Genomic DNA, 23,967 nt, shown 5'->3' with positions numbered 1-23,967 from the left:
ACTACTTGTATCCCTGGGACTGATGATAACTTCAGTCCACAACAAATGGGAAGACCACAGAGTCCTCACCCCTGTTTTAACACTTGTCTGGCTTGTTAAATTTTTCTCTGAGTTGCTTTCTTTACCTCCCTTTTGATTGGTGTATGTCCCTCATTCAGGCAGCAATGGATAGTTCTAGGAAAGTATTCTGGTTAAAATATAAATTGTAATGTACGAATGCCCTATTTCAGAAGCAGAAAATCCTTTGTTCGCATGGTTCGTAGCAAAACAGCACATCTCTGTATTTGTTTGATCACCAGAGCCTTTTGCTAGCCTGAATCTGGTAGAGCCCCTTTGGCACAGAGAGTCTGTGGAGGGTAAGTCAGAAGAATGCATAACTAAATGAAACTCAAGCCACCTACTTTGTTTTCATGTATTGTCTTAATGTTGCTTTATTTCTCTGACATAAGTATTAATTCCCTAACAAACTCTAGAACAGAGGTCCCCAACCATTTGGGCACCAGGGACTGGTTCCGTGGAGAAAGGTTTTTCCACGGACCGGAGTGTGCATGGTTTTGTGTGCTGCTTGCATCCCATGGATGGGGCTTTGCTTGTTTATGCAGACCAATTATTGGCATGTTGCAGCCCGGTACCTGTCCACGGACCAGGGGTTGGGGACCCCTGCTCTAAAAGATTAATAGGCTGGCAAGCTCTAAAACAGTGGTTCTCAACCTGTGGGTCGGGACCCCATTTGGGGTCGAACGACCATTTCACGGGGGTCGCCAAACAACGCAGTCCGCCATTTTTTCCCCCTTTTCCTTAGCTGTGCTACTCCCTTTTATTCTATTGGCTTTTGAAAGCCAATAGAATAGACTCTCTTGAATAGAGTCTAATTCTATTGGCTTTCAAAAGCCAATAGGAATTGTCCAGGCTGTCTCTGCCCTGCTGAGCCCGCCAAAAGTCCCATTCTGCAAACGGTGCTGCACCAGTTGAGTAGTCCTCAACTTATGACCGGTTGAGTAGTCCTCAATTTACAACCAGTTGGGGATCACGGCATTAAAAAGGTTGAGAACCACTGCTCTAAAAGATGCATGAAAAAGAAATGGGGATTTGTAGTCACAAAAATAAAATTTGTTCCTGCTTGATTAAGATGGGGATGTTGCTATTACTGGTTCTCATAAGCTATGGAAAGCATGTTCTAAGACAATGGTTCTCAACCTGTGGGTCGGGACCCCATTTGGGGTCGAACGGCCATTTCACGGGGGTCGCCAAACAAGGCTGTCCGCCATTTTCCCCCCCTTTTCTTTGGCCATGCCCCTGGCACCCGGTGATGTAGAAGTGGTTGGGGGTCACTACAACATGGGGAACTGTATTATGGGGTCGCGGCATTAGAAAGGTTGAGAACCACTGTTCTAAGACCAGCTAAGGGCAAGGGGGACACGAATGCACAAAAGAACCTGAATATTCTGCTTTCTCAACCATTAATTATTTCCTATGGGATATTATTGAGGGGATCTCTGTCTTTTTCAAAATCAAAATTTGGGTGTGATTGAATCAGGATGCCACATTTTCTTGACAGATTCCATCTTCACATGATTTGAGCCAATGGCTAAGTAAATATTTAGTATTTTGTGTCAGAGTTTGAAGTGTTTCACTTACATGATTTCCATAACCCCACAGTCCTGTCTGGTGTTGACCTCTAGCAGCCCTTTTCACTTAGGAGGGCATTGGAGACTGGAAAAGCAAAGTCAATATGACTAGAAACCTATCATGTGCTCTGGCACAAAGGAGGGAGTGTTTGCTGTTATTGCGGTGATTCCTAGAAAAGCCGCCTAAAGGCATGACCATGACCAGTATCCAGTCATATATGAGATAAAACTAGGAAAGACATCTAGTGAGTTTATAGCTGTTCTGTGAGATGGGCTGCAAAGATTCACAAGGGTCACTTGACTATTGAGTTGCAATAATTCCAATAAATTAATTAATATACTGTTATTGAACATTGGCTTTTACTTTTTTCTGCAATATTTATGTAATTGCCATTACAACATTCTGTATGGCAATGATTTTTCTGCATTCATTATTGATCCAAATGCACCTTGTGTACCCTGTTACTAACTATCTCTAGTCTGTTTTGTGTTCCATTTCCCTCTTTTTGGGAAGTTAGCTGTCACTTATCACTCACAGATGAGAAATTGATATTTGTCTGTTCCCTAGACCTGCAGCTGGAGTGGAAGCAGAATGCTGATGAGGTTATTGTGAAACTGAATTTGGGCAGCAGGAACCCAAAAGTGGAAGAAGTGGATTCGTCTTTCACAGACACCAGTTGTGTCATCAAGTTACCTGGTATTAATGCAGACTTTCCTTCCTTATTCATGGAGTTCTTAATTAGCATGCAAAGAAGAAATAGTTTCTCCTTTAAAAAAAGTAACTTTTAAAATTCATTTCTGATCAACAGCAGCAATAAATAAATTTTAAAAACCCTTTCCCAAAGAGGGCAAAATGGGAGAGCAGCTTAACTCACTTGATGTGGGTCATGTAAAGAATTTGGGACTCCCAACTCTCCTACAGATAGAAAGGCCATCCCCTAGCTCAGGGGTAGGCAACCTTGCTGGCTCAGGAATTCTGGGAGTTGAAGTCCACGAGTCATAAAAGAGCCAAGGTTGCCTATCCCGGATTAGCTCTTCCTGCAGTGTATGACTTTAGATATTAATGAGTTATGAAAACTGAGTTAATAAGCAGGAAATATACTGTCAAGGAAAATAAACAATTGTGAAAAGGAGATTTTACAACTTTTCTAAATATTCTTTATTATACAAAATGCTCTGTAAAGTGGATTGAGAGTACCTAGAATCACTGTTGCACACTACAGTGGTACCTTGGTACTCAACTGCTTTGAAACTCATCGAATTTGGTACTCAGTGCATTTTGATGTAAATTTTTGTCCCAGTACTCATTATTTGTTTGGTACTCAATGCACAAGATAGAACTTGTCAATGTCGGTTGCCTTATGATTCACTTTGTTATTCCCTATAGAAAAAATTGTTTGGCACTTATCATTTTTGATGCTCATCATGCCTCCCGGAACCAATTAAAGATGAATACTGAGGTACCACTATATATGTGCCAGGGATATTGAACGAATTTTCCATTTCACTAGAACAGCAGCATATAACCCGAAGCCCTTGGGCTCCATCTGCTCTCTGAAACCTGCAGTTGCAGCCAACTTGTGACTTTTAATGTGACAAAAGAGGGAAATGAAAATTACTTATATGGGTTGAGTGATTATATGCCATCAGGTTGCTATTGGTTTTTAGTAACCACCTAGATAGATTTTCTCCAGGAAAATCTGTTCCAATCTGGTACTTCAGATCTTCTAATGATGCACCCATCACTACTGTTATTTCCCATCATTATAGATTTCTTTGTATAGGTCTTTGTATAATGTGTCTGAAGTACGATAAAGTGTTTATATTAACTGTAATTTAATTTAAATGCAGTTTTTATTTTGGGCCCATTTACTTTGTCTTTTTCCTCATGATTCAAAAGATAATAACAATCCTCAGCTTGTCAAAGAAGAAAACCTCAAATTAAAAAAAAAATCCTATTTTGGTGCAGAAAAAAACTGGAGTGATGAGAAATCAAGGCTTTATTGTATCTCATCTTATTCTTAAGTATCTGTAAAATTAAAATCTTAGGAGACATAACAAAGTATTTTAGTCTTTTTAGCTGCTGTTTCATAGCTGAATCCTTAAACAACACCTTTTTTAAAAAAAAAACAAATCATAGCAAATAAAGATCAGACATTCTAAAGTCTCTGGAAGAAGTTGAGATGTAGTAATCATCAAGCATTCTAGAAAATTATGATCGTTCACGATTTGAAGAACAAAACACAGCTTCTTTATGTTATCTAGCAGTTTAGCAGGCTCCTGTGAAGCTTAGATTTTCATTCATTAAAAACAGTATGCTGTTGAGACACAAAAAATAAGCCTTCATATGCTCACTGTTTTTGCCATTAAAACATATTCAGCACACAGAAAGTAACAATTTGTCAATGTTCCAAGGAACAAAAGTTACTTGGCTCAATTGTTACTGTTCTTCCGAAGTTCCAGTTAACCTCTCACTCTCTTACAATATAAATAAATGGTGTTTGCCATAATATAGCAGGGAAGTGTCTATGTAGAGGTTCTTTTCTAATGCAAAATGATGCAATGGAGAAAGGTTTTAAAGCTTGTATTTCACAAGGAGAGCAAGGCACCATCCTATTTATTTCAGAATAAGTGTGATTTCGTACAGCATCTCATCAGGTCAGCTAGCCAATTGCTGTCTTGCCCTGCAGTGGTGCAGTGCTGTGGTACGTGTTCCTTATTCCTTAACCACCAAAGAAGAATCTTATGCCCTGTCTCTTCCCTTAGATGGCCGTCAGTGGAGCTGTGAATTTTATGAGGAGATAGAAAGTTCCTGCACCAAAGTCCAGTTCAAGAAAAGCAATATCTTGCAGTTGGTGCTGCCAAAGAAGATCCCTTTGCACAACTGGGCTTCGCTTTCGGTAAGCTTTGTCCCATTTGTGATATTTTCTTCATGCTTTCCTGAGACCTTGAACTGTAGCAAGATTGAGTCAAAACGCCCCCTTGGCCATCTTCTCCCTCTAGAGCAGTGTTTCTCAACCTTGACAATTTTAAGGCGTGTGGACTTCAACTCCCAGAATTCCACAGCCAGCATTGCTGGCTGTGGAATTCTGGGAGTTGAAGTCCACACGCCTTAAAATTGTCAAGGTTGCGAAACACTGCTCTAGAGATCCATCACTTGCTTTCAGGTTCAGTGGTCTCTATAGCCATTCTCTGCTTAGCTGGCATTTATATGTTTCTTACAAGCGTGATGAACTTAGCCTGATAGGAACGTGTTGCTTATTCACCATATTTGTCTTGGATTTGATTGAATGCCCATTTTCCCCCGCAGAAACGCTACAAAGACAGTTCAAGAGAACATCCAAAGAGAATGGCATGTAAGGAGAATGGCAAAGAGAAGGCCCTTTCTGCTGGGGAAATTTCTGAAGAACCCCAACTTGACAGTACTGTGGAGCTAATCAAAAGCAAACGAGACCCTTCTAACCCAAAGCGAATTTTGGGGAAAAATGACACTGTAGGAGGGAGGAACCCTATCCACCCAGGACTGCCAACTGGATCTGGTACCAAGGCAGCGTGTATCAAAGCCAGCTTGTCTGAGGAGGAAAGGAACAGCAGAAGCATGGGGAACGCTGGGCTATCTGGAGAAATTGACAGTCAAAGGACTGATCGGGTTGCTGAGGGGGCTGCCCAGTTGGACCTAAAGGTAAGAAACAAGGGGGGGGGGAGTTATACTGTCTTTTGACTCAAGGTTGAGATCAAAAGTTTATCCTTGACCTTTCCCATACATCAAAAGAGACATCCAGAATACCTGATGTCAGAGGAAACGGCTTCCTCTAGCAGGGAAAAATTGGGATACGTATTAAACCTGCAAACCAACATCTCACAGTGGGTTTAGGTTGTTATTATTGCTTAACTTTGAGAAATACTGCTGGGCTATTGGCACGTTTCATAGCTCCTCTGCCAACAAGACTTCTTTTTACATTGGAAGAATATAGACTGGAAATTACTGTAGCCCGGATTTTCTATTTAATCTTGAAGAAAATTTCAAGCTGGCTTCCTTGCTTCAACATTTTAAATTGCTCTGGGAAGTTTTATCATCCCTGCTTATTAGGATAGGCTTTATATAATCTTTACTATTCTACAGCTCTGCTTAAGAGAGTAGTAGTAGATATGGTTTTTATAGTTCCATCAAAGGAAAACAAATCAGACAAATATAAAAAAAAATATTCCTGGGTATTTGACTTTAATTCCCTGGATGAACAACTGAAGCCTCTACATGTCATCTCAAAACATTGGGTGCGACTTCTAGGATCCATTTAGAAATTGCTGTTGATTTGCAATGTTCAGGGGTGATACCAGGTGAAGTGTCTCTGGAGTTATGCCTGACTCTTGCTGATGTCACAGAACCTGGCAACAGTATTGAAGAGGTTTACAATTACTTTCTTCCAGGATGGGGGTAGAGGGAGGGTAGGATTTTGTTTGGGAGGGGGGCTTTCCAGTAGTGATAGTTCCTGACATCTCTCATCTATAATCTCGCCAGTGTTTTCAGCTAATGGTAAGAGATTTATTTATTTGTGTGTGTGTGTTTGTGTATGTGTGTATTTATATTTCAATTTCTTAGCTGCCGATCTCCCAAAGAAAGAAAGAAAGAAAAAAAGAAAGAAAGAAAGAAAGAAAGAAAGAAAGAAATGTTATTAAATATACAGAGAGTAATCATATTACATATATGTAAATGAAATTATAAATTTAATTTAATTTTTGGTCTGACTTTTCCTCACCAGTCCTTAGCATTATCATTCAAAGGTTAAATGCAGCTTTTGCGCTCCACCACCACCACCAAAAAAAAAGCATCCTTGCCACTACCACACCACCTTTTGTCTGATATTTTGTAGCCAGTAGGCATGTTTGGGGTTTTGAAAACATATGGGTGCTGGTACAATATAGCTGTTGATTGGAGAGACGTATTCCTAGATTACTGCTTCCATGGGCCCAACCAGTCCCAAAAAGCAAAACGATGATAAATAACTTGCCCAGGGATCTGAACATAAGGCAGGAATAGGTACCATTCCTTTAATTCTATCATTTTCTGCTTGTCAGAAATCATTTTCCTACTGGAGCAAACTCTTATAAGTAAAAGAGAACTAATGCTCTAAATCAGGGGTAGGCAACCTTGGCCTTTTTATGACTTGTGGACTTCAACTCCCAGAATTCCTGAGCCAGCATGGCTTAGCTTGGAAACCTCTCCCTTTCCCCTCAGCATGGCTGGCTCAGGAATTCTGGGAGTTGGTCCATGAATCATAAAAGAGCCAAGGTTGCCTACCCCTGCCCTAAACAATAGTTAAAAATAAGATAGTTCAAAAGGAGGTCAGAGATAAAGACAATTAGTAGGAAATTTGGTGGTACAAGTGGAGGCATTTATTGGTGAAACAGTGACTGGGGGCCTCATCATGCTTATTCCAATTAAAGGTTATTTCAGTTCTCTGCGATTAGCAATATTTTCTAATGAGTCATGCGTGCCTTAGAATCTGTTGACATATTTCAGTTAAAATATTCTGTCCTACTTCTACATCTGATTGTGGATTTCTCCCTACATTACCAGATTGAGGTTCAGGAGAGGGAATCGGGATGCATGGAAATGCAGCAGCCTGTGGCCCTTCCTCCAGATGCCTTGCCCAGTCAGCTTGGCCCCTCTCCAGAGAAGAGACTCCCTCAACCAACCAGTTCCTTTGAAGCCTCTCAGGGGGGAGACCCTGCACCTGCCTTCAGGGAGGGCCTCCCCTCCTCTTTGCAACCCAGAGATCCTGAAACGAGAGTCTGGTCCAAGGACAGTGACGCTTTAGAGGCCGTTAGTATTGGTGAGTAAAGAGTGAGATCCTGAATGTTTCTGTAGGTACACCATGATTGCCCAGCTTTGTTTAACTGAGTTAGTGGCTTCAATGGATGTCAGCTCTGGGCCCAGACAACTAGATAGACCTGCATTCTGAAAAACAGGAATAATTGTGAGCTGTTAAATGGGAACTAGAGAGCTGTTTACACGGTTTTGTGTAAAAATTTCAGATTCCAGTAATGACTGATATCACCAGTAACCTGAGAAAGTTGCCTTTCTGAGACTTTCTGCTACTAGTCAGTAGAATAAGTTCTCTGTGTTGTCTGGATTCAGCCATTGTGTTAAGATATAAATGTGATTTATTTAAGTTTCTCTTACATGAATTCAGGTAATTGTGATTTACTCAACAAACTGTGGAAGTAAAATGTGCAGTGTATGAACCCTGTTAAATTAAACCACTTCCTGTGTCCCTAAACTTTGGTTTTAAAATACTTGAGCAACCAACCAATAAAGAGAGATGCTTTCTGTTTTTAGAGAGGGAGAGGAGAGGAGACGTTGCCTATTAGAGGAGGAGATAGTACATGATGTACCAAGTATATGACTCACTAGAACAGTGGTTCTCAACCTTTTTAATGCCGCAACCCCCCCCCCAACCGGTCGTATGTCGAGGACTACTCAACCGGTCGTAAGTCAAGGACTACTCAACTGGTGCAGCATCGTTTGCGGAATGGGACTTTTGGCGGGCTCAGCAGGGCAGAGACAGCCTGGACAATTCCTATTGGCTTTTGAAAGCCAGTAGAATTAGACTCTATTCAAGAGAGTCTGTTCTATTGGCTTTCAAAAGCCAATAGAATAAAAGGGAGTAGCACAGCTAAGGAAAAGGGGGGGAAAATGGCAGACTGCGTTATTTGGCGACCCCGGTGAAATGGTCATTCAACCCCAAATGGGGCCCGACCCACAGGTTGAGAACCACTGCACTAGAAGGTTTATGGTACCGAGTGGAGTTACAGAAGCTGTAGTAGAAAGGGGGCTAAGCCAAGGATGCTCAAAATACAGTCTTTGCAAGATTTCAGCCATTTTTAAAAACTGATTTTTAAATAATTGATTTAGTGTTGATTTGGAGAATTAGAATTGCTTTGTGGGAGTCTAGAGGGTCAGCATCTGCAGGTGCCGTGTTGCTAACCTGTGGACTTAACAATTGTCTATGCTGGAAGGAAGGGAGAATTTGGTTCAGTGCTTTGCATAGTTCTTGGAACACATCTGTCAGAATCATGTTATATCATTTTATCATAATTTATGCAAAATTTAGCTTTCGATGCAGTGTTTTCCAAACTTGGCCAGCATTTTAACCACTTCTTTCTTCCACAGCCTATCCCCAGACACAACCACACATATAAATTTGAATCACAAGGTGATTTCTCTGGAAATTTCTCTATAAGAGAGTTCCGTTATCATTATTGCTTTATCTTTTTCTTGCTAGAACCAGAGCCCACTGTGAATCTGACCTTTGTGAAGAATGACTCCTATGAGAAAGGAAACGATTCTATGGTAGTACATGTTTACGTAAAGGAGATTCACAGGGAGATGTCCAGTGTACACTTTCGGGAGCAAGATTTTACCCTCATGTTCCAAACAAGGTATGGCGATTACTGGTGACAGACCCATCCCTCCTCTTACTGCAGCCAGAAGTTAACTGGAATTGTTACTGGGCAGGGAAAGAATGCAAAATACATAATTTATGCCACTTTTTGCAGTGATGTCAACTTCCTTCGACTTCACCAAGGCTGCAGCGCTCAGTCAGTATTCAGGTGGCAAGTCAAACTCAGGTATCAAAGATTTGAATTATTTTTGCTTGACTAGTTGTTATTTTCTTTTGCAAATATATTCTAGGGACCGTCATAATATATTCTGGCTGCTTCATAAATGGTCCCTATCGCCTTCTCCATTCTGTGACACAAGCACCAGCCTTTGATTACTAACCCAGCTAACCTCTATTGATTCATCCAAGCTTGATTTTTATTGTTCTGATTCTTCAGGAAGCAATATTATTAATCTAAACTCAGTTGGATTAAACTCAGATCAGCTGTCGAAATTGAAAGCCTTGCTTAGAGAAAAGGCATCAATTAACTTTAATGCTAACTGGAAGCCCCTTGTGGATTTTTTGCACAAAATGGAAGAACATCATCTGATTATATATGGATTTAACAATTACTAATATTAATGGATTACAAAAATTGATGCTGTGTTGTAACCATAAATTAAGAGCTCAATCTTTCATTTACATTTGCTGTAAAACAAGTCATTGTCATTTTTTTTTGTATTTTTATTTATTGTTTACTTTATTATACCTCTGTCCTCTCTTCTGCTCTTTTTATTGAATATTAGTTCTTGGTAGTTTTTATTTTTTTTTTTTTTTGTCTTAAAATTTAATAACGGTATTAAAAAAAAATCTAAACTCAGTTGGTCGAAAATGTATAACTGCGCACAGCCCAGAGATCTCTAGCATCTATTCCTGTTAAACAAGGTGCTTCTCATCTACATAAAGAAATAAGTACAGCAATCCTGACATCCTTTCTTCCATAATGCAGAAGTTTGTTTGTTTGTTTATTGGATTTATTGGCCACGTAGGGCAGCTGTACGTTCTTTGTTCTGTTCAGTTGTGTCTGATGTTCTCATTGCTTCCCTTGTTGAATTGCCTTGCAGGAACCTTATAGAGCCAGATCAATGTACATACAATTTCACTGCAGCCCGGATTAACATCTGTTTGAAGAAACGACACAGCCAACGCTGGGGGGGCCTGGAGGCTCCTGCCACACGAGGTCTGCACCTGGATTTTTTAAAACTTGCCCTGTAGGAATTCCTTTACACATCGCTCGGGAGTGAGAGATCTTTAAGGCTGAGGATATTAAAATCAGGAGTCCCTGAGAAGAACCATATGGGTTGTTTCCGTTGTATGGCCAGCTATAGATTGGACCTGAGAAAGAACCTTGACACTTTAGAGCAGGGGTGTCAAACTGCTGGCCTGTGGGTTAGACGCGTCATCTGGAAACCACACCCACCCCATTGCCGGCAATGGCAAAACTGTCCCGATATATCTCACGACATCACATGACGTCGCGAATTTGACACGTCTGCTTTAGAGTCGGCAGGGATTTTTCTTAGTTCAATCTCAGAGCACTTTCTTCGCCCCATCATGTTTGGCATGCATTTCATTGTGGAAAAGGATTGGTTCTGTGGCACTCCATATCACGAAAGCCTGGGGTGAGCAGCATAATTCCCCTTGGTTCTTTCTGCTGCTAACCACAAGCCCACTTTTCCCCATTTTTAAGGTGCAGTGGGTGGTGCAAAGGTTGCCATGCCAACCGGCCCTACTCCTCTGGATAAAAGCCAACCTGGGAGTAACCAGCACCCTTTGTCCACTAAAGAAGAGGCCCGAGCAGGTGAGAAGGAAAAGCCACGAGCAGAAGACAGTGGCCTGGATAGCGTAGCAGCTCGGACAGTATCAGACCACATGCCTGTGAAACAGGAGCCACTTCTGCCCTCGGTGAGAACTTGTGAGGAGTACTGGGGTGTCGTATTTCCCAATTATTGGAGGGCGAGTGGGAGGAAATACAGGGGCCCATTTATATGGTCAGCATTTTGGGAAAACAGGGAAAAACAACTAACTGGAATTGTGTGTGTGACCCTATTGCAAAACACTGTGGTGTTGTTAGACGTGCCTTACTTTGGTGGGGTGGACAATACCATCTTCTGTATTTCATTCTGTGTGGAGGGATCGTGTAGCCCAGTGGTTCTCAACCTTTTTAATGCCGCGACCCCCAACCGGTCGTAAGTCGAGGACTACTCAACCAGTCGTAAGTCAAGAACTACTCAACTGGTGCAGCACCGTTTGCAGAATGGGACTTTTGGCGGGCTCAGCAGGGCAGAGACAGCCTGGACAATTCCTATTGGCTTTTGAAAGCCAATAGAATTAGACTCTATTCAAGAGAGTCTATTCTATTGGCTTTCAAAAGCCAATAGAATAAAAGGGAGTAGCACAGCTAAGGAAAAGGGGAAAAAAATGGCGGACTGCGTTGTTTGGCGACCTCCGTGAAATGGTCATTCGACCACAAATGGGGTCCCGACCCACAGGTGGAGAACCACTGCTGTAGCCTCAGAATATATGGACAATAACAAAACTGGTTCCATCTGGCCTTGCATTTGGGTTCTTTAAAAAGCAAACAATGAGAGGCATCTTCTTATTATCCCCAACTTCAGCACTTGGGACAGATGCAGCCATTTTCTTTGTATGCAGATATCACTCCTGTTGTATGTGAGTGACCAACAACATTTACACACTACCTGGCGTGAATTCGTTTTTCATGGGCTAAGAGGGCTTGACCCATTTGGGTGAAAGAGGGCTCTCTTTTTCCTGGGACAAAAGGTGACGATACAAGCCAAGAATACAAGGTCTAGAAATGAACTTGGCAAAAAAATAGAATCTTATTCCCTTGACGGCTAAAAGCCTTTTTTTTCCCAGCCTAAGCCAACCTGTATGGTCCCCCCAATAACCCACAGCCCTGTCAGCAACGAAAGTGTGGAAGAGGAGGAGGAAGAGGAGGATAAGAAGGTGTGTCTACCAGGCTTTACAGGACTGGTGAACCTGGGTAACACCTGCTTTATGAACAGTGTTATCCAGTCTCTCTCCAACACCCGAGAGTTGCGGGACTACTTTCATGGTAAGACGCATCTCAACTTAGGGAGGGAGAGGGGGGTATCTGTATATATTCTGGTTAGTCTTCATCTTTTATCTTTCAGGATGGTGACCTTGAGAAAGTGCCCCGATGCTCACCCCTTTCTCTTGTATGTGCCTCCTAGATCGCTCCTTCGAGTCTGAAATTAATTACAGTAATCCACTGGGAACAGGGGGGCGCCTGGCCATTGGCTTTGCGGTGCTGTTGCGGGCACTCTGGAAAGGTACACACCATGCCTTCCAGCCTTCCAAGCTGAAGGTAAGGCCTGCTGTGCAAGCGCACACCGATTGTGTGGTATTCCCTAAGTCCATTTATTTCGCCTTCTGGGATGTAACAAGAAGCTTAAGGCTGCTCTAGATACCTTGAGTTGGACTTTATTCTGGGACTAAACAAAATCTGGGAACAAAAGCAGTTTAAATCCATTCCCACTTGCTTTAATTTCTTTTCTTCCCTATCTGTTAGCGCTGTTCTGATCACTGAAAGGGAGGATTCAGAAGGAAAGTCTCTCCCAAAATCTCGAAGTGGGTCCATTTAGGAAGCATTCCTGACAGAAATGTCTTCTGTCCATGTATAGAGTGCTCGGGTGGGGGAAATGACAAGGATGACCCCTGAGAAGTTGCAACATCTTGACACCTCAACTAGTGGATTCAGAGGAACACTTGGCTTACTTACTTCCAAAGTACTTCTAGTGTTTTTCACATACTGCAGCCTTTATAATAGTGAATTGTTATCACAGGAGTTTGGACAGTTTAAAGGAAACAGATGCATTAAGCCTTGTAGAAATTTGAGGTCCACATGTTTTCCATGCGTGTCCTTCGAAAACACAAGCTGGGCCTTTGTGTGTTTGTGTTCTGCAGATGAATTTTAGTGTCACGATGCAAGTTGGGAGGGTGTAGATTCCAGGAACTGAAAAAAAAGTGACTGGAGGAATCAAATATGGCTCACAATTACCATTTAATCCAAGTTCCTCTAACTTAACGCCTCTCATGGACTTCTGATTTAGCCATCTTAGGGAAGAGAAGGATATGATCCTGCTGGCAAATCCCATAGAAACAATTGGCTGTTTATGAATCCAAATCTTTCTGCAGGCAATTGTAGCCAGCAAGGCCAGCCAGTTTACAGGCTATGCCCAACATGATGCCCAGGAGTTCATGGCTTTTCTGCTGGATGGACTCCACGAGGATTTGAACCGGATCCAGAACAAACCCTACACAGAAACGGTAGACTCAGATGGACGGCCAGATGAGGTGAATGCTTGTTGCAGTATTGCTGAATGTGCTTAGAAGGAGCACAGAAGGTTCTGAACTGGCAAGATAGTTTCTCATCCTGGCTTTTATGATATTCACTGCTAGGTTGTTGCAGAAGAGGCCTGGCAGCGGCACAAAATGAGGAATGACTCTTTCATTGTCGACCTGTTCCAAGGCCAGTTCAAATCCAAGCTGGTGTGCCCTGTATGCTCTAAGGTATGATTTTGTGGATACTTTTCCCTTCTGATTGGAGTGTTATTTGGATGTATTTTTCACTAGTTGCTGTGGGAGGAGCAGAGGTGGGTTCTGCTCATGCAGTTAGTAACCAGGCTGATTTTATAACAATTCTGCATAATCTTGGCCTTTGTTTTCCTTTCCCATGTCATTGTTCGGTCTGCTGTTTTGTTCTTATTAACATTTTGCTAGACTATTTCCTTCTTCTGAATAGTGTCCTTTAAGCCCAGAATAATTGTTTCTGTGAGATTTGCTAGTGCTCCCGATGCACATTATTTTATGCCCAGTAAAGGTTTTTATTGCTCAGGGGTTTTTTCTATTGCAGGTATCCATCACTTTTGATCCCTTCCTGTATTTACCAGTCCCCCTACCCCAGAAGCAGAAAGTGCTGACGGTCTACTACTTTGCAAAGGAACCCCATAATAAACCTGTTAAGGTGAGAATATATATATATAGCCGGAATAGCTTTTTATCTTTTATCCTTCAAATTGGATTAGTGTTGATCCTCAGGGTATCCTTTAGTTCTGAAATGTCCAGGGAGTTTTTTCAATAGAAAAATCCCACCAGATTTAGTAGTGGTAAAGAACTAGATTTAATAATGGTAAATGTAAAGGATTGTCGTGTCTGATTCTAGGAGGCAGTGCTCAGCTCCGTTTCCTAACCAAAGGCGCCAGCATTGTCCGGAGACACTTCCATGGTCATGTGTCCAGTGTGACTTTACGTGCATTGAATACTGTTTCCTTCCCACAGAAATAATACCTATTTATCTACTCGCATTTGCATGCTTTCAAACTGCTAGATGGGCAGGAGCTCGGCCAAGTAACGGGAGCTCATCCCATCACATGGCGCTCAGGTCTTGAAACCAGGCTGAGAACTTTCCAACTGACAAGTTCAACATCTTAGGCGCTGAGCCATTGCGCCCCCTCAGTAGTGGTAGTTCTATACATTTAAGCTAAATATGTCTCCGTGACTTAGAAAGCAAGGGTGCGGTGGCAGGGGAATTAACAGTAAGAAAAAAAAGAGCTGCTTTAATACAGGGATCTTCCTCCCAGATCTTTTTCTGTCATACCTAATTAAACACCTAACCTCTTAAAAATTAAGCCAGAAGCCAACATAAAAACAGGTGACTTTGGCATGTCTCTGTCCCTAGAGAATTGAAATGCAAAAAATGAGAATACCAGCGATTGAAAAAAATGTCACATTTATGATTAATCTTACACTTGGAGGAAATTGCTGCAAGATGTTCTTTCAGTGGAGTATTACCTGGGTATTGATTGTGAAATTAGGTAGTTAAATAATCAAATAAGATAATTTTTTCATATTGTAAAGTCCCAAAATATTAGAAAACAATTTATATTGGAAAGAAACACATTTTCAAGATGGCTTTCTCTTTCCATCCTACTATTTTCTTATAAAATATTATTAAACCTTATGTTCCTGCAAATAAAATTAGATTTGAACATAGTAATGGGATTCTTTATGTTTCTCACTGGAAATTATGAACAAACTCTTCCAGTAAGGAATAGCTAATTATGATATAGCAAAATTATGTCATAACAAATTTTATATATACAAAATTCTGATAAAGAATTTAATAAATTGTGGAAACTATTTTTGGATTACAATCTTATAGGTGACTTGGCATCACAGTCAAAGTTTGTTTTTTTTCCCCCAATAAAATTTGAATTCTCAATTTTTAATGCTTTATTAAAACTTGCCATATTTTCCAGATTAGGCAGAAATTATTGTTACGTTTGAATCTCAGCTTATAACTGAGTAATACTAGCTAGTTATTAGTTATTGTATATTAACCTACTTTTTATACTGGCTTAAACTGAATTGACACGTTTTAAATAGGTAACTATAAATTATAACTATTTTTAAATTTTGCCCCAAAGGTAAGATGCTTATGAATATCCTTTCTATTTTTTTTCTCCCACCCCTTTTTTTATTCACTCTTGTATTGTCTTAGATTAGGTTTTGTAAAAATTAATAAATTATAATAAAAACAATTGAGGACGAAGCTTCAAGATATAAGGGAAATAATAAACAGGCAGTGGGTTGTATGAACACAGCTACAGCAAAAGCAGGCACCATACCAGTTGTGGAGAAAGTTGTGTCCTCAGCAAGTACCCAGAAAACCAGCATGAGTTGTGGTAACTGCAAAGAAATCATCCCAAAACAAAGAAATAGCAATTTAGGGGAAGGATGTGTTGGTGAAGAGAAACTTTGGGAAAAGTCTGCCGTTGGCACCATGATTATAGCCAGTGCAGCTAATGAAGTGTCACTAGAATGGAAAACCAAATTCCTAGCTACCTGTTACTGTCACTGCTAAGGGATGAAAGTAGGTATAGCAGGCAAGAAAAGACAAAGAAGGAAAGGCCACCAGAAAGGCTAAGATGCAGTGTGTCTTCCCAAGTTCTTCCCATATCACAGTGATGGCGAACCTTTTAGAGACCAAGTGCCCCAAAACCGGCCCCGCCCCTGCCCCGCCTACCCACAGGACCACTCGCCGCCTCCAGGGCCCGCTATGGCGGCCACACCCTCTGCCCGCGCCCTGCAGCATGCATTGCATGATGAGGTGTGAGAGCAGAGTCTTGTCTACACTGCCTGGCTGCCATGTCCTTGGCTGTATTGCTCCATGTGAGCCACGCTCGAGAGCGACTCTCCTTCAGGGGGGCTGCTGGAGAGGAGGGGGTCGTGGGGCGAGGCAAGGCTGGGGCAACGGCACGTGTGCCCACAGAGAGGGCTCCGAGTGCCGCCTGTGGCACCCGTGCCATAGGTTCACTACCACTGCCATATCGTGTCTCCTTCCATCTGTGCTGTATTCCCCACAATAACACAGAAAGCAAAAATGAGCTGTGTCGTGCTGTAAACGCCACTCAACTTTGCTTTCAGTAGGCCTGGAGTACTGTAAGGGCATTTCATACGAAAAAGACTCTTTGGTTCTTGGAATGGTAGCTGTCAGAGGTGATTCGAATGGCAGCGACGAAACAGACTAAGGGTTGTGGTGTTACAACATTACCACCTTAAAAAATAAGGTGTGGGTAGTGGAACTGGGGAAACCGCTAGCATGGCTGCATATACTGATGTGCCTAATATGTGCTCTCTCCCAATAGTTCTTAGTGAGCATCAGCAAGGAGAATTCTACTGCCATGGAAGTGCTAGACTCCGTATCCCATAGTGTGCGAGTAAATTCTGAGAACCTGCGTTTGGCTGAGGTGATTTACATATTTACTTATTTAAAACATGTACATAGCTATCCATTTGCAACCAACTCTGAGCAGCTCCCAGTTAACATTCAAACATGTTTAAAATCTCATATTCAAACTATACAACCAAGCCAATTAAAAAAATTAAAAACCACAAAAACCTGGCACCAAATCAAAATTCTACTTGCAGTTATCTAGTTTTCTCCTAATGCTTGGGGGGAAAGCCAGTTCTTCAAAGCCTTACGGAAGCCTGCTGAATCTCAGGGGGCAGAGGGTTCCATCAGGCCGAGGCTGCCATAGAAACACATGGCTTCCTAGCTCCCCTCAGATGGCAATATTTAAGAGACAGGACTGGGAGTGTGCCCCTCATCTGATGGGGTAGATGTCCCTATAGATCAGACATGTTAAACTCACGACGTCATGTGACGTCGGGCAACGTATTGGGACAGTTTTGCCATTGCCGGCAATGAGGTAGGTCAGCTTCCATGTGACGCATCCGGCCTGCAGCCAGCAGTTTGACACCCCTGCTATAGATGGTAGGACAGGTAGATGTCCTTAGGGAAAGGCGGTCCCACAGATAGTCTAGCCCTGTACCATATAAGGCTTTAAAGGTTATTACCAACACCTGGAAAGAAACTGGAAGTCAATGTCTCTTGCGCAACAGTTACATGGGCAAATCTAGCACCACCACCACCCCCATTACTATGTGTGCTGCTGCATCCTGAATCAGTTAAAGTTTCTGAGTGGTCTTCAGGGGCAGTCTCCTGGTCCGTGGACTGGCCCCAGGCCGCAGCATGCCAGAAACCGAGCCGCGCAAACAAGCAAAGCCCCATCCACGGGATGCAGGCAGCATGCAGAATAATGCCCCTTCCGGTCCGTGGAAAAACCACTCCACAAAACCGGTCCCTGATGCCCAAAAGGACGAATTGAGTTTTCCTGGTATTCAGAGAGCCTCCAGGATTTTTCTTGCTTTGGATGCCATGCTTTTTCACAGCACATGTCTCAGTTATCTAATTCAGGGTCCCCAAGCCCCAGGCTGCAGCATGCCAGCAACCGGTCCGCAGAAACAAGCAAAGCCCCATCTGTGAGATGCAAGCAGCACACAAAACCTCACGCCCTCCGGTCCATGGAAAAACCTCTCTCCACAGAAGCCGTCCCTGGTGCCCAAAAGGCTGGGGGACCTCTGATCTAATTGATGATGACATGGGCAGGTCCTCAAAATCATTTTCATGAGATCTACTAATCTGACTGACAAGTAGTCTCTAGAATTCAGTTGTACATCTGGCTGCCTCATTGGTTTCAGTAACCAGCTGCCTCCACCTGTTGTTAAGGTGTTCTGTGGCTCGTGGTTAGGACCCAAATGCACACATTTTTTCTTATTTTCTAAGATGACATGAAATTATATACTGTAGCAAAGGCTGCCCCGATCAGTTCAGGCTTTGTCCTGTTGCTTACCTTTTATTGGAGTTTGTTTATAAGACGAAATCATCACTAAGAGTAGGCTCCATTTCCCTTATTATAACTAAAACTGTTGGCTTTTCTCATTCGTCTGTCATGGTGCCGAGGTGGCGCAGCAGTTAGAGTGCAGTACTGCAGGCCACTTTAGCTGACTGTATTCAACAGGTCAGCGGTTCAAATCCCACCAGCTCAAGGTTGACTCAGCCTTCCATCCTTCCGGGGTAGGTAAAATGAGGACCCAGATTGTTGGGGGCAATGTAAATATATATATACATTGCTTACTGGTGTACACCGCTTAGAGAGTGCTTGCACTTAAAGCAGTATATAAGTCTCATAAATAAATAAATAAATAAATGCTTACAAGTTTGGATATGGTATATTGATACGGTATATATGCAATGAATTTCAAAAGTCCTGGATGTAGTTACATGGCTCTACATATGGTATTATTTTAAAATGGGGGAAAGAGAATAAAAACTGGAAGTATATTTATGATCTAAAGGAAAAACAAATTTTTAAAAATGTCATAGATGGATAACCTAGATATTTGTTCTTAAGAAAAGGACTGAATAGGAATTACCTCCCTTTTCTGTTTACTAAACCGCAAGTAGACTCTGCTTGCCACATCTGCTGGTTTTTCTCCACTTCCTAACCACTGTCACAAACACAGTGTTGCATATTAATGCTAAACTCATCCTCTTACATTGTGAAATCATACAAGAAGGGGCAATATCAGCCTGATGAGAGAAGTAACATTTTACAGAAGTACCAAAAAAAAAAAAAGTTTCTCAAAAACAATAGATAATACATTGTGGAAGGCACATCTGGTGATGGTTTCGGACCTCTGGGAATAAAGATGCCGACAGCAATATGGAAATCTCAGCCCACAAAAGCCTTTTCCTCAGCAGTGCTTCCTATGAACATCAGTTTATTGGAAGCAAGAGCAAGACTCCTGCAGGCATCTATATAGCCCTGATAAGTATATATCACTGATGGCAAACCTTTTAGAGACTGATTGTCCAAACTGCAACCCAAAACCCACTTATGCATCGTCGAGTGCCAGGTGGGTGTGGCCCAGTGGGTGGGCGTGGCCCATTGGGTGGGCGCAGCTGCAGTGATAATGGCAGACTGGGTGGGATTAAAAAATTCAATCAATTCCAACTTTGCAAGATCTTTTTTTTTCCCGCGAGAAGTTAAAATTGACTGATTGATTGAACCTTATTTTTTTTACATGGTGGCGGAGGCCTAAAGCGAAAAGGTTTTATAAAACCCAGCGGAAGACCTAGGACTGGGGCGATGGCGCACATGCCCACAGAGAGGGCTCTGAGTGCCGCCTCTGGCACCCGTGCCCTAGGTTCGCCACCACTGGTATATATGTTCAGCCACAGGCTTTGCAATGCTAGTCAACCTCCTACTAATGTAGAACTTTGCATGCTTAGCAGGTACGGCACGATGGCCATCCAAGAGAAAAGACACAGAAGATCAAGAGTGGGGATGGGAAGTAATATCCACAAAAGGGAGCAGAGGGAAATCTGAGCAGAACCCTGCCACACTGCAACACGAACTATATAAGATACGGAGTCAGATTAGCAAAGTCTTTAGCTCAGCCTTCTACTTGAAAATGACCTGTTAAGCAGCTCCCAGGCAGGCCAGATGTATATTTGCTGTTTAGAGCAACCACAGTATTTGAGGATTTTTTTTTTTTATGGTAGTGGCAGTGGTTATACTTTCACTTTTATTTTTTTATTTATTTAATCAAGTTTATACACTGCTCCTCTCACTGTCTGAGTGACTGGGTGGTTTACAATCTTTAAGGGGTCTTCTGTGCAGCCATCTACGGTATTACCCGTACAACCTCTTGTGATGGCCAAGTTTTCAGGCAAACAGTTTGGTGAAAACGGCCGGCCGGCATTTTCCCAGAGGCATGACTCCCATTCTTTTCTCTTTGGTCTCAGGTGATCAAGAATCGCTTCCACCGTATGTTCCTGCCTTCCCAGTCGCTGGATGCCGTCTCTCCCACAGATCTTCTGCTGTGCTTTGAGGTGCTCTCTCCAGAGCTGGCTAAGGAGAGGGTGGTGGAGCTGCAGGTCCAACAAGTGAGTGGCCTCAGTAGAACGTAAGTCAAAGAAGGCAGGGGAGGTTGCATCTTTTGAACCAGCCCAAGAACAAGCTCCTTCAAATGCTCAAACGCACAGGAGGGTTGAGATCATCCCAGATCCCTTCCTGCCCAGCTCATACAGGTAATCCTTGAATTACCACTGGAATTGAGACCCCGGATTGCCATTGCTAAGCGATGCAGTCACAAAGCACAGTCACTCGGCCTTCAGACAATCCCAGTTGTCAAGGTAACCCCAGACAACATGGGGGGTGGGAGGAGACCAGGTAAGGAGCAAGGGTGGTGGGGGAGGGGGGGTTAGGGAAGCCCAGTCTAGGCTACACGTGTGTTGGGAAAAGAAGTTGCTGCCAGGGAAAGAGGACACTGGTGGATGCATGTGAATGCGCAAGTGCAGAAAGCATTGGAAGGAGGATGTGGGATGAGTGCGAGCACGGAGAAGCCAGGGAAAGGGGACGTGGGGTTATGCTCGTGTGCAAGCACAGGGTAACCTGGGATGGAGAGCGCTGGTGTTTACGTGCTTGTGTGTGCGTATGTGTGCAGGTGCAAGCACAGGAAGGCTGGGGAAAGATGTTGCAGGATGCGTGTGAGTGAAGGGGGCAAGGAGGGTGTGATGCAAATGAGTGAAGAAAGGCAGGGGAGAGTTACCCAAGCGATTTGCAACCTTTCCCACTGACTTTGCTTGTGAGAAGCTGGCAGGGTAGGTCGCAATTGGCGTTCACGTGACCGTGAGAGCCGGCAAGTGGTCACGTGCAAGCCGGTTGCCAGGTGCCTGTGAATTTTGTTCACAAGTCCCTTCATTCAGCGCCATCGTAACTTCAAACGGCTCCTGGATGATGGCTTGTGTTTTGGCTTATCAAGTGGGGGATCTTCTCTTAGCGCCCTCAGGTGACCAGCATCCCCATCACCAAATGTGCCGCCTGTCAGAAAAAGCAGCAGTCGGAGGAAGAGAAGCTGAAGCGCTGCACTCGGTGCTATCGGGTTGGCTATTGCAACGTGTGAGTTACCCCCCCCCCCTTGCTTGCTCTCAAAGCCAAAGACTCCCTTTTTTTTTGCGGTGGGGGGGGAGCTGCCTGGGACCGGGGAGAGACTCGTTAGTTTTCCCCATGGGAGACTTGTTATCTCTTTGTTTTCAGAGTGTGTCAGAGAACGCACTGGTCCAGCCACAAGACCTTGTGCCGCCCTGAGAATATTGGCTTCCCCTTTCTTATCAGCATACCCGAGTCCCGCCTCACCTATGCACGACTAGTTCAACTTTTGGAAGGCTACGCCAGGTAAAATATCTCGGTGCCAGCAGTGTTCTTGGGCATTGGTGCCTGTCTGGCTCATTTGTAGGCTTGGGCTAGACTGGGCTTGTTGCCTTTGCAGGAACAGCTGCTTTGAGGGAGGGAGGGAGGGAGGGAGGGAGGGAGGGAGGGAGGGAGGGAGGGAGGGAGGGAGGTGTAAGACTGCATTCTGATCAGCTGCTCTACTGCTCCTTCTCAGGTACTCAGTCAGTGTGTTCCAACCACCTTTCCAGGTGGGTAGGGTGCCATCCGAGCAAGGCCTGCCTCTTCTGTCTTCAGAAAAACAAGATCCTCCTGTCAGGAACAGCTGTGCTACAGTTGGGTCTGCTGCTGTCACCACTACCATTGAAACTAGCACTCTGGAACCTGGGGAGGGAGCAAGGGCCCCACACCTCTTGCAGGAGCCCCAGACGTCTCTCTCCGCCCCCGAGCTACAGCCTGAATTAGGGGATGCCAGCACAGCCAGAACCAAGGTCCCCACGGGGAGAAACTCAGACCTAAGCTTAGATTCAGGCTACTCTGAGCCATCTGCAGAATCGCAGCTTGAGAGCTGTATGGAACGGGAGCTACCCTACGAAAGAGTCCCCAGGCCAGAAGGTGAATAACCCAGATTTCTCTGCCATCCTTTGGTTGAAAGCTGCATTTCAAGGGAATCCTGACGGTTTTTCAGCCCAACTGTGATCCAGCTTTACCTTGTATTCCTTCTTTATGTATCTCTGTGGAGGTAATAGGGGCAATAAGCAAACTGTGTGACTCCTACCCTTAGCTCTTTCAAGGAACCAAATGTGAAATCGATATCATCAGCTATTTGTATTGTTGTGTTTTCTTTGCTTCTCCTGTCTTCTTTTGAAGCATGACGTGGAGGGTTGGGATCAGGATAACAGTTTGTTCCATGTACTTCAGGAGGCTGAATTACAGCTGAGTGGCAGAGCTCAGAATAAAATGATGAGGAATAATGATTCTGTGGCAGAGCCATTGAGTATTTTGTGTAGTTCCTCATAGCTGAGGCATGCTGAACAATGCTGCTTTCTATTTATCGGCTTCTCAGACTGCAAGAAGGGGATTTGAGTTTTGATCAGGAAAAAGAAAAGCTGGCTAGCTGTCCTGTGTCGCTGACTCTCTCTCTCCCCCCCCCCTCTCTCCACCCTATAGCTGCCATTCTGGGTTACCAGCATCCAGCCGAAGGGCTGAGTTCTCAAGTTACTCAGTTTTACATCAATAAAATTGATGCAACCAGCAAGGAGCAGAAACTAGAGGATAAAGGTGAGAGTTCAGATTAAAAGAGCTTAATGTTCCCAAGACAACGACAACTTTAATGTTTGATTGGGACATGCCAGGTAGAACCATGCAGATTCAGGCATAGATTATCATCTATAGATAGATCTGGTCTCTTGAACCAAGAGAAGCTGCCATTGAACCATTGGAAAGTAAATGAGGAAGGATGGATGGATGGATGGATGTTATTCACAGGACTTTATAGCTCCCATGCTAATGTTATGAACCTCTACAGCAGTGGTTCTCAACCTTTTTAATGCCGCAACCCCCAACCGGTCATAAGTCGAGGACTACTCAACCGGTCGTAAGTCGAGGACTACTCAACTGGCGCAGCACCGTTTGCAGAATGGGACTTTTGGCGGGCTCAGCAGGGCAGAGACAGCCTGGACAATTCCTATTGGCTTTTGAAAGCCATTAGAATTAGACTCTATTCAAGAGAGTCTATTCTATTGGCTTTCAAAAGCCAATAGAATAAAAGGGAGTAGCAGAGCTAAGGAAAAGGGGGAAAAAATGGCGGACTGCGTTGTTTGGCGACCCCCGTGAAATGGTCGTTCGACCCCAAATGGGGTCCCGACCCACAGGTTGAGAACCACTGATCTACAGCAAATATGTGGCATATATAATTATTGCAAGTAAGCATATATAATTTGTTATTGTGAGATCCTGCAATACAAAGTATTAAGAACTGCTGGAAATACTGCTCATGTATCTCCTTGCTCTCATCCTTCAGTATTGCTGTTCATCAACTCTTACCTACGTTTAGCAAATACTGGTATCCTAAATATTCTGACTGATAGAATGTTGAAATATCTGTCCAGTATCAGACATGTAATATATACTCCTCAAGATTTCTCAAACCAGCGGAAGTCTTAGGCAGGAAAACACAATATTGAGAGCCAGAATTTCCAACTTTTTTCTTACTCCTCCTCCTCCTCGGCTGCCTTCCAGCTTTGTTTTTTGTTGTAAAGTTGCAGA

The 23,967-nt window shown here is 43.3% G+C and overlaps 1 protein-coding gene across 12 annotated transcripts in view; it reads left to right on the top strand.

Annotated features, from left to right (window-relative positions):
- The window catches only part of USP19 (ubiquitin specific peptidase 19), a 52,720-nt gene that overhangs the window by 11,645 nt on the left and 17,108 nt on the right, over positions 1–23,967 (top strand). For 4 of the 12 annotated variants that reach the window (XM_039326580.1, XM_039326576.1, XM_039326572.1 and 1 more), the window contains exons 3-22: positions 300–356; positions 2,197–2,325; positions 4,395–4,528; positions 4,939–5,310; positions 7,207–7,462; positions 8,915–9,071; positions 9,189–9,260; positions 10,138–10,253; positions 10,764–10,978; positions 11,939–12,152; positions 12,292–12,425; positions 13,256–13,414; positions 13,520–13,630; positions 13,974–14,084; positions 16,768–16,869; positions 20,274–20,414; positions 21,311–21,429; positions 21,568–21,705; positions 21,917–22,314; positions 22,870–22,980. In XM_039326580.1, coding sequence (XP_039182514.1) covers positions 300–356; positions 2,197–2,325; positions 4,395–4,528; positions 4,939–5,310; positions 7,207–7,462; positions 8,915–9,071; positions 9,189–9,260; positions 10,138–10,253; positions 10,764–10,978; positions 11,939–12,152; positions 12,292–12,425; positions 13,256–13,414; positions 13,520–13,630; positions 13,974–14,084; positions 16,768–16,869; positions 20,274–20,414; positions 21,311–21,429; positions 21,568–21,705; positions 21,917–22,314; positions 22,870–22,980 — 3,246 coding nt within the window. The remainder of the gene's footprint in view (positions 1–299; positions 357–2,196; positions 2,326–4,394; positions 4,529–4,938; positions 5,311–7,206; positions 7,463–8,914; positions 9,072–9,188; positions 9,261–10,137; positions 10,254–10,763; positions 10,979–11,938; positions 12,153–12,291; positions 12,426–13,255; positions 13,415–13,519; positions 13,631–13,973; positions 14,085–16,767; positions 16,870–20,273; positions 20,415–21,310; positions 21,430–21,567; positions 21,706–21,916; positions 22,315–22,869; positions 22,981–23,967) is intronic. The other 8 variants (XM_039326575.1, XM_039326581.1, XM_039326579.1 and 5 more) reach the window with 6 other exon arrangements.

The sequence above is a fragment of the Crotalus tigris genome, unplaced genomic scaffold (assembly GCF_016545835.1).
Source record: "Crotalus tigris isolate CLP2741 ecotype Arizona unplaced genomic scaffold, ASM1654583v1 scf7180000024342.5246164, whole genome shotgun sequence".
Lineage (NCBI taxonomy): Eukaryota > Metazoa > Chordata > Lepidosauria > Squamata > Viperidae > Crotalus > Crotalus tigris.
Note: the sequence above shows the minus strand (reverse complement) of the source record. Positions and strands in the feature narration are given on the sequence as shown.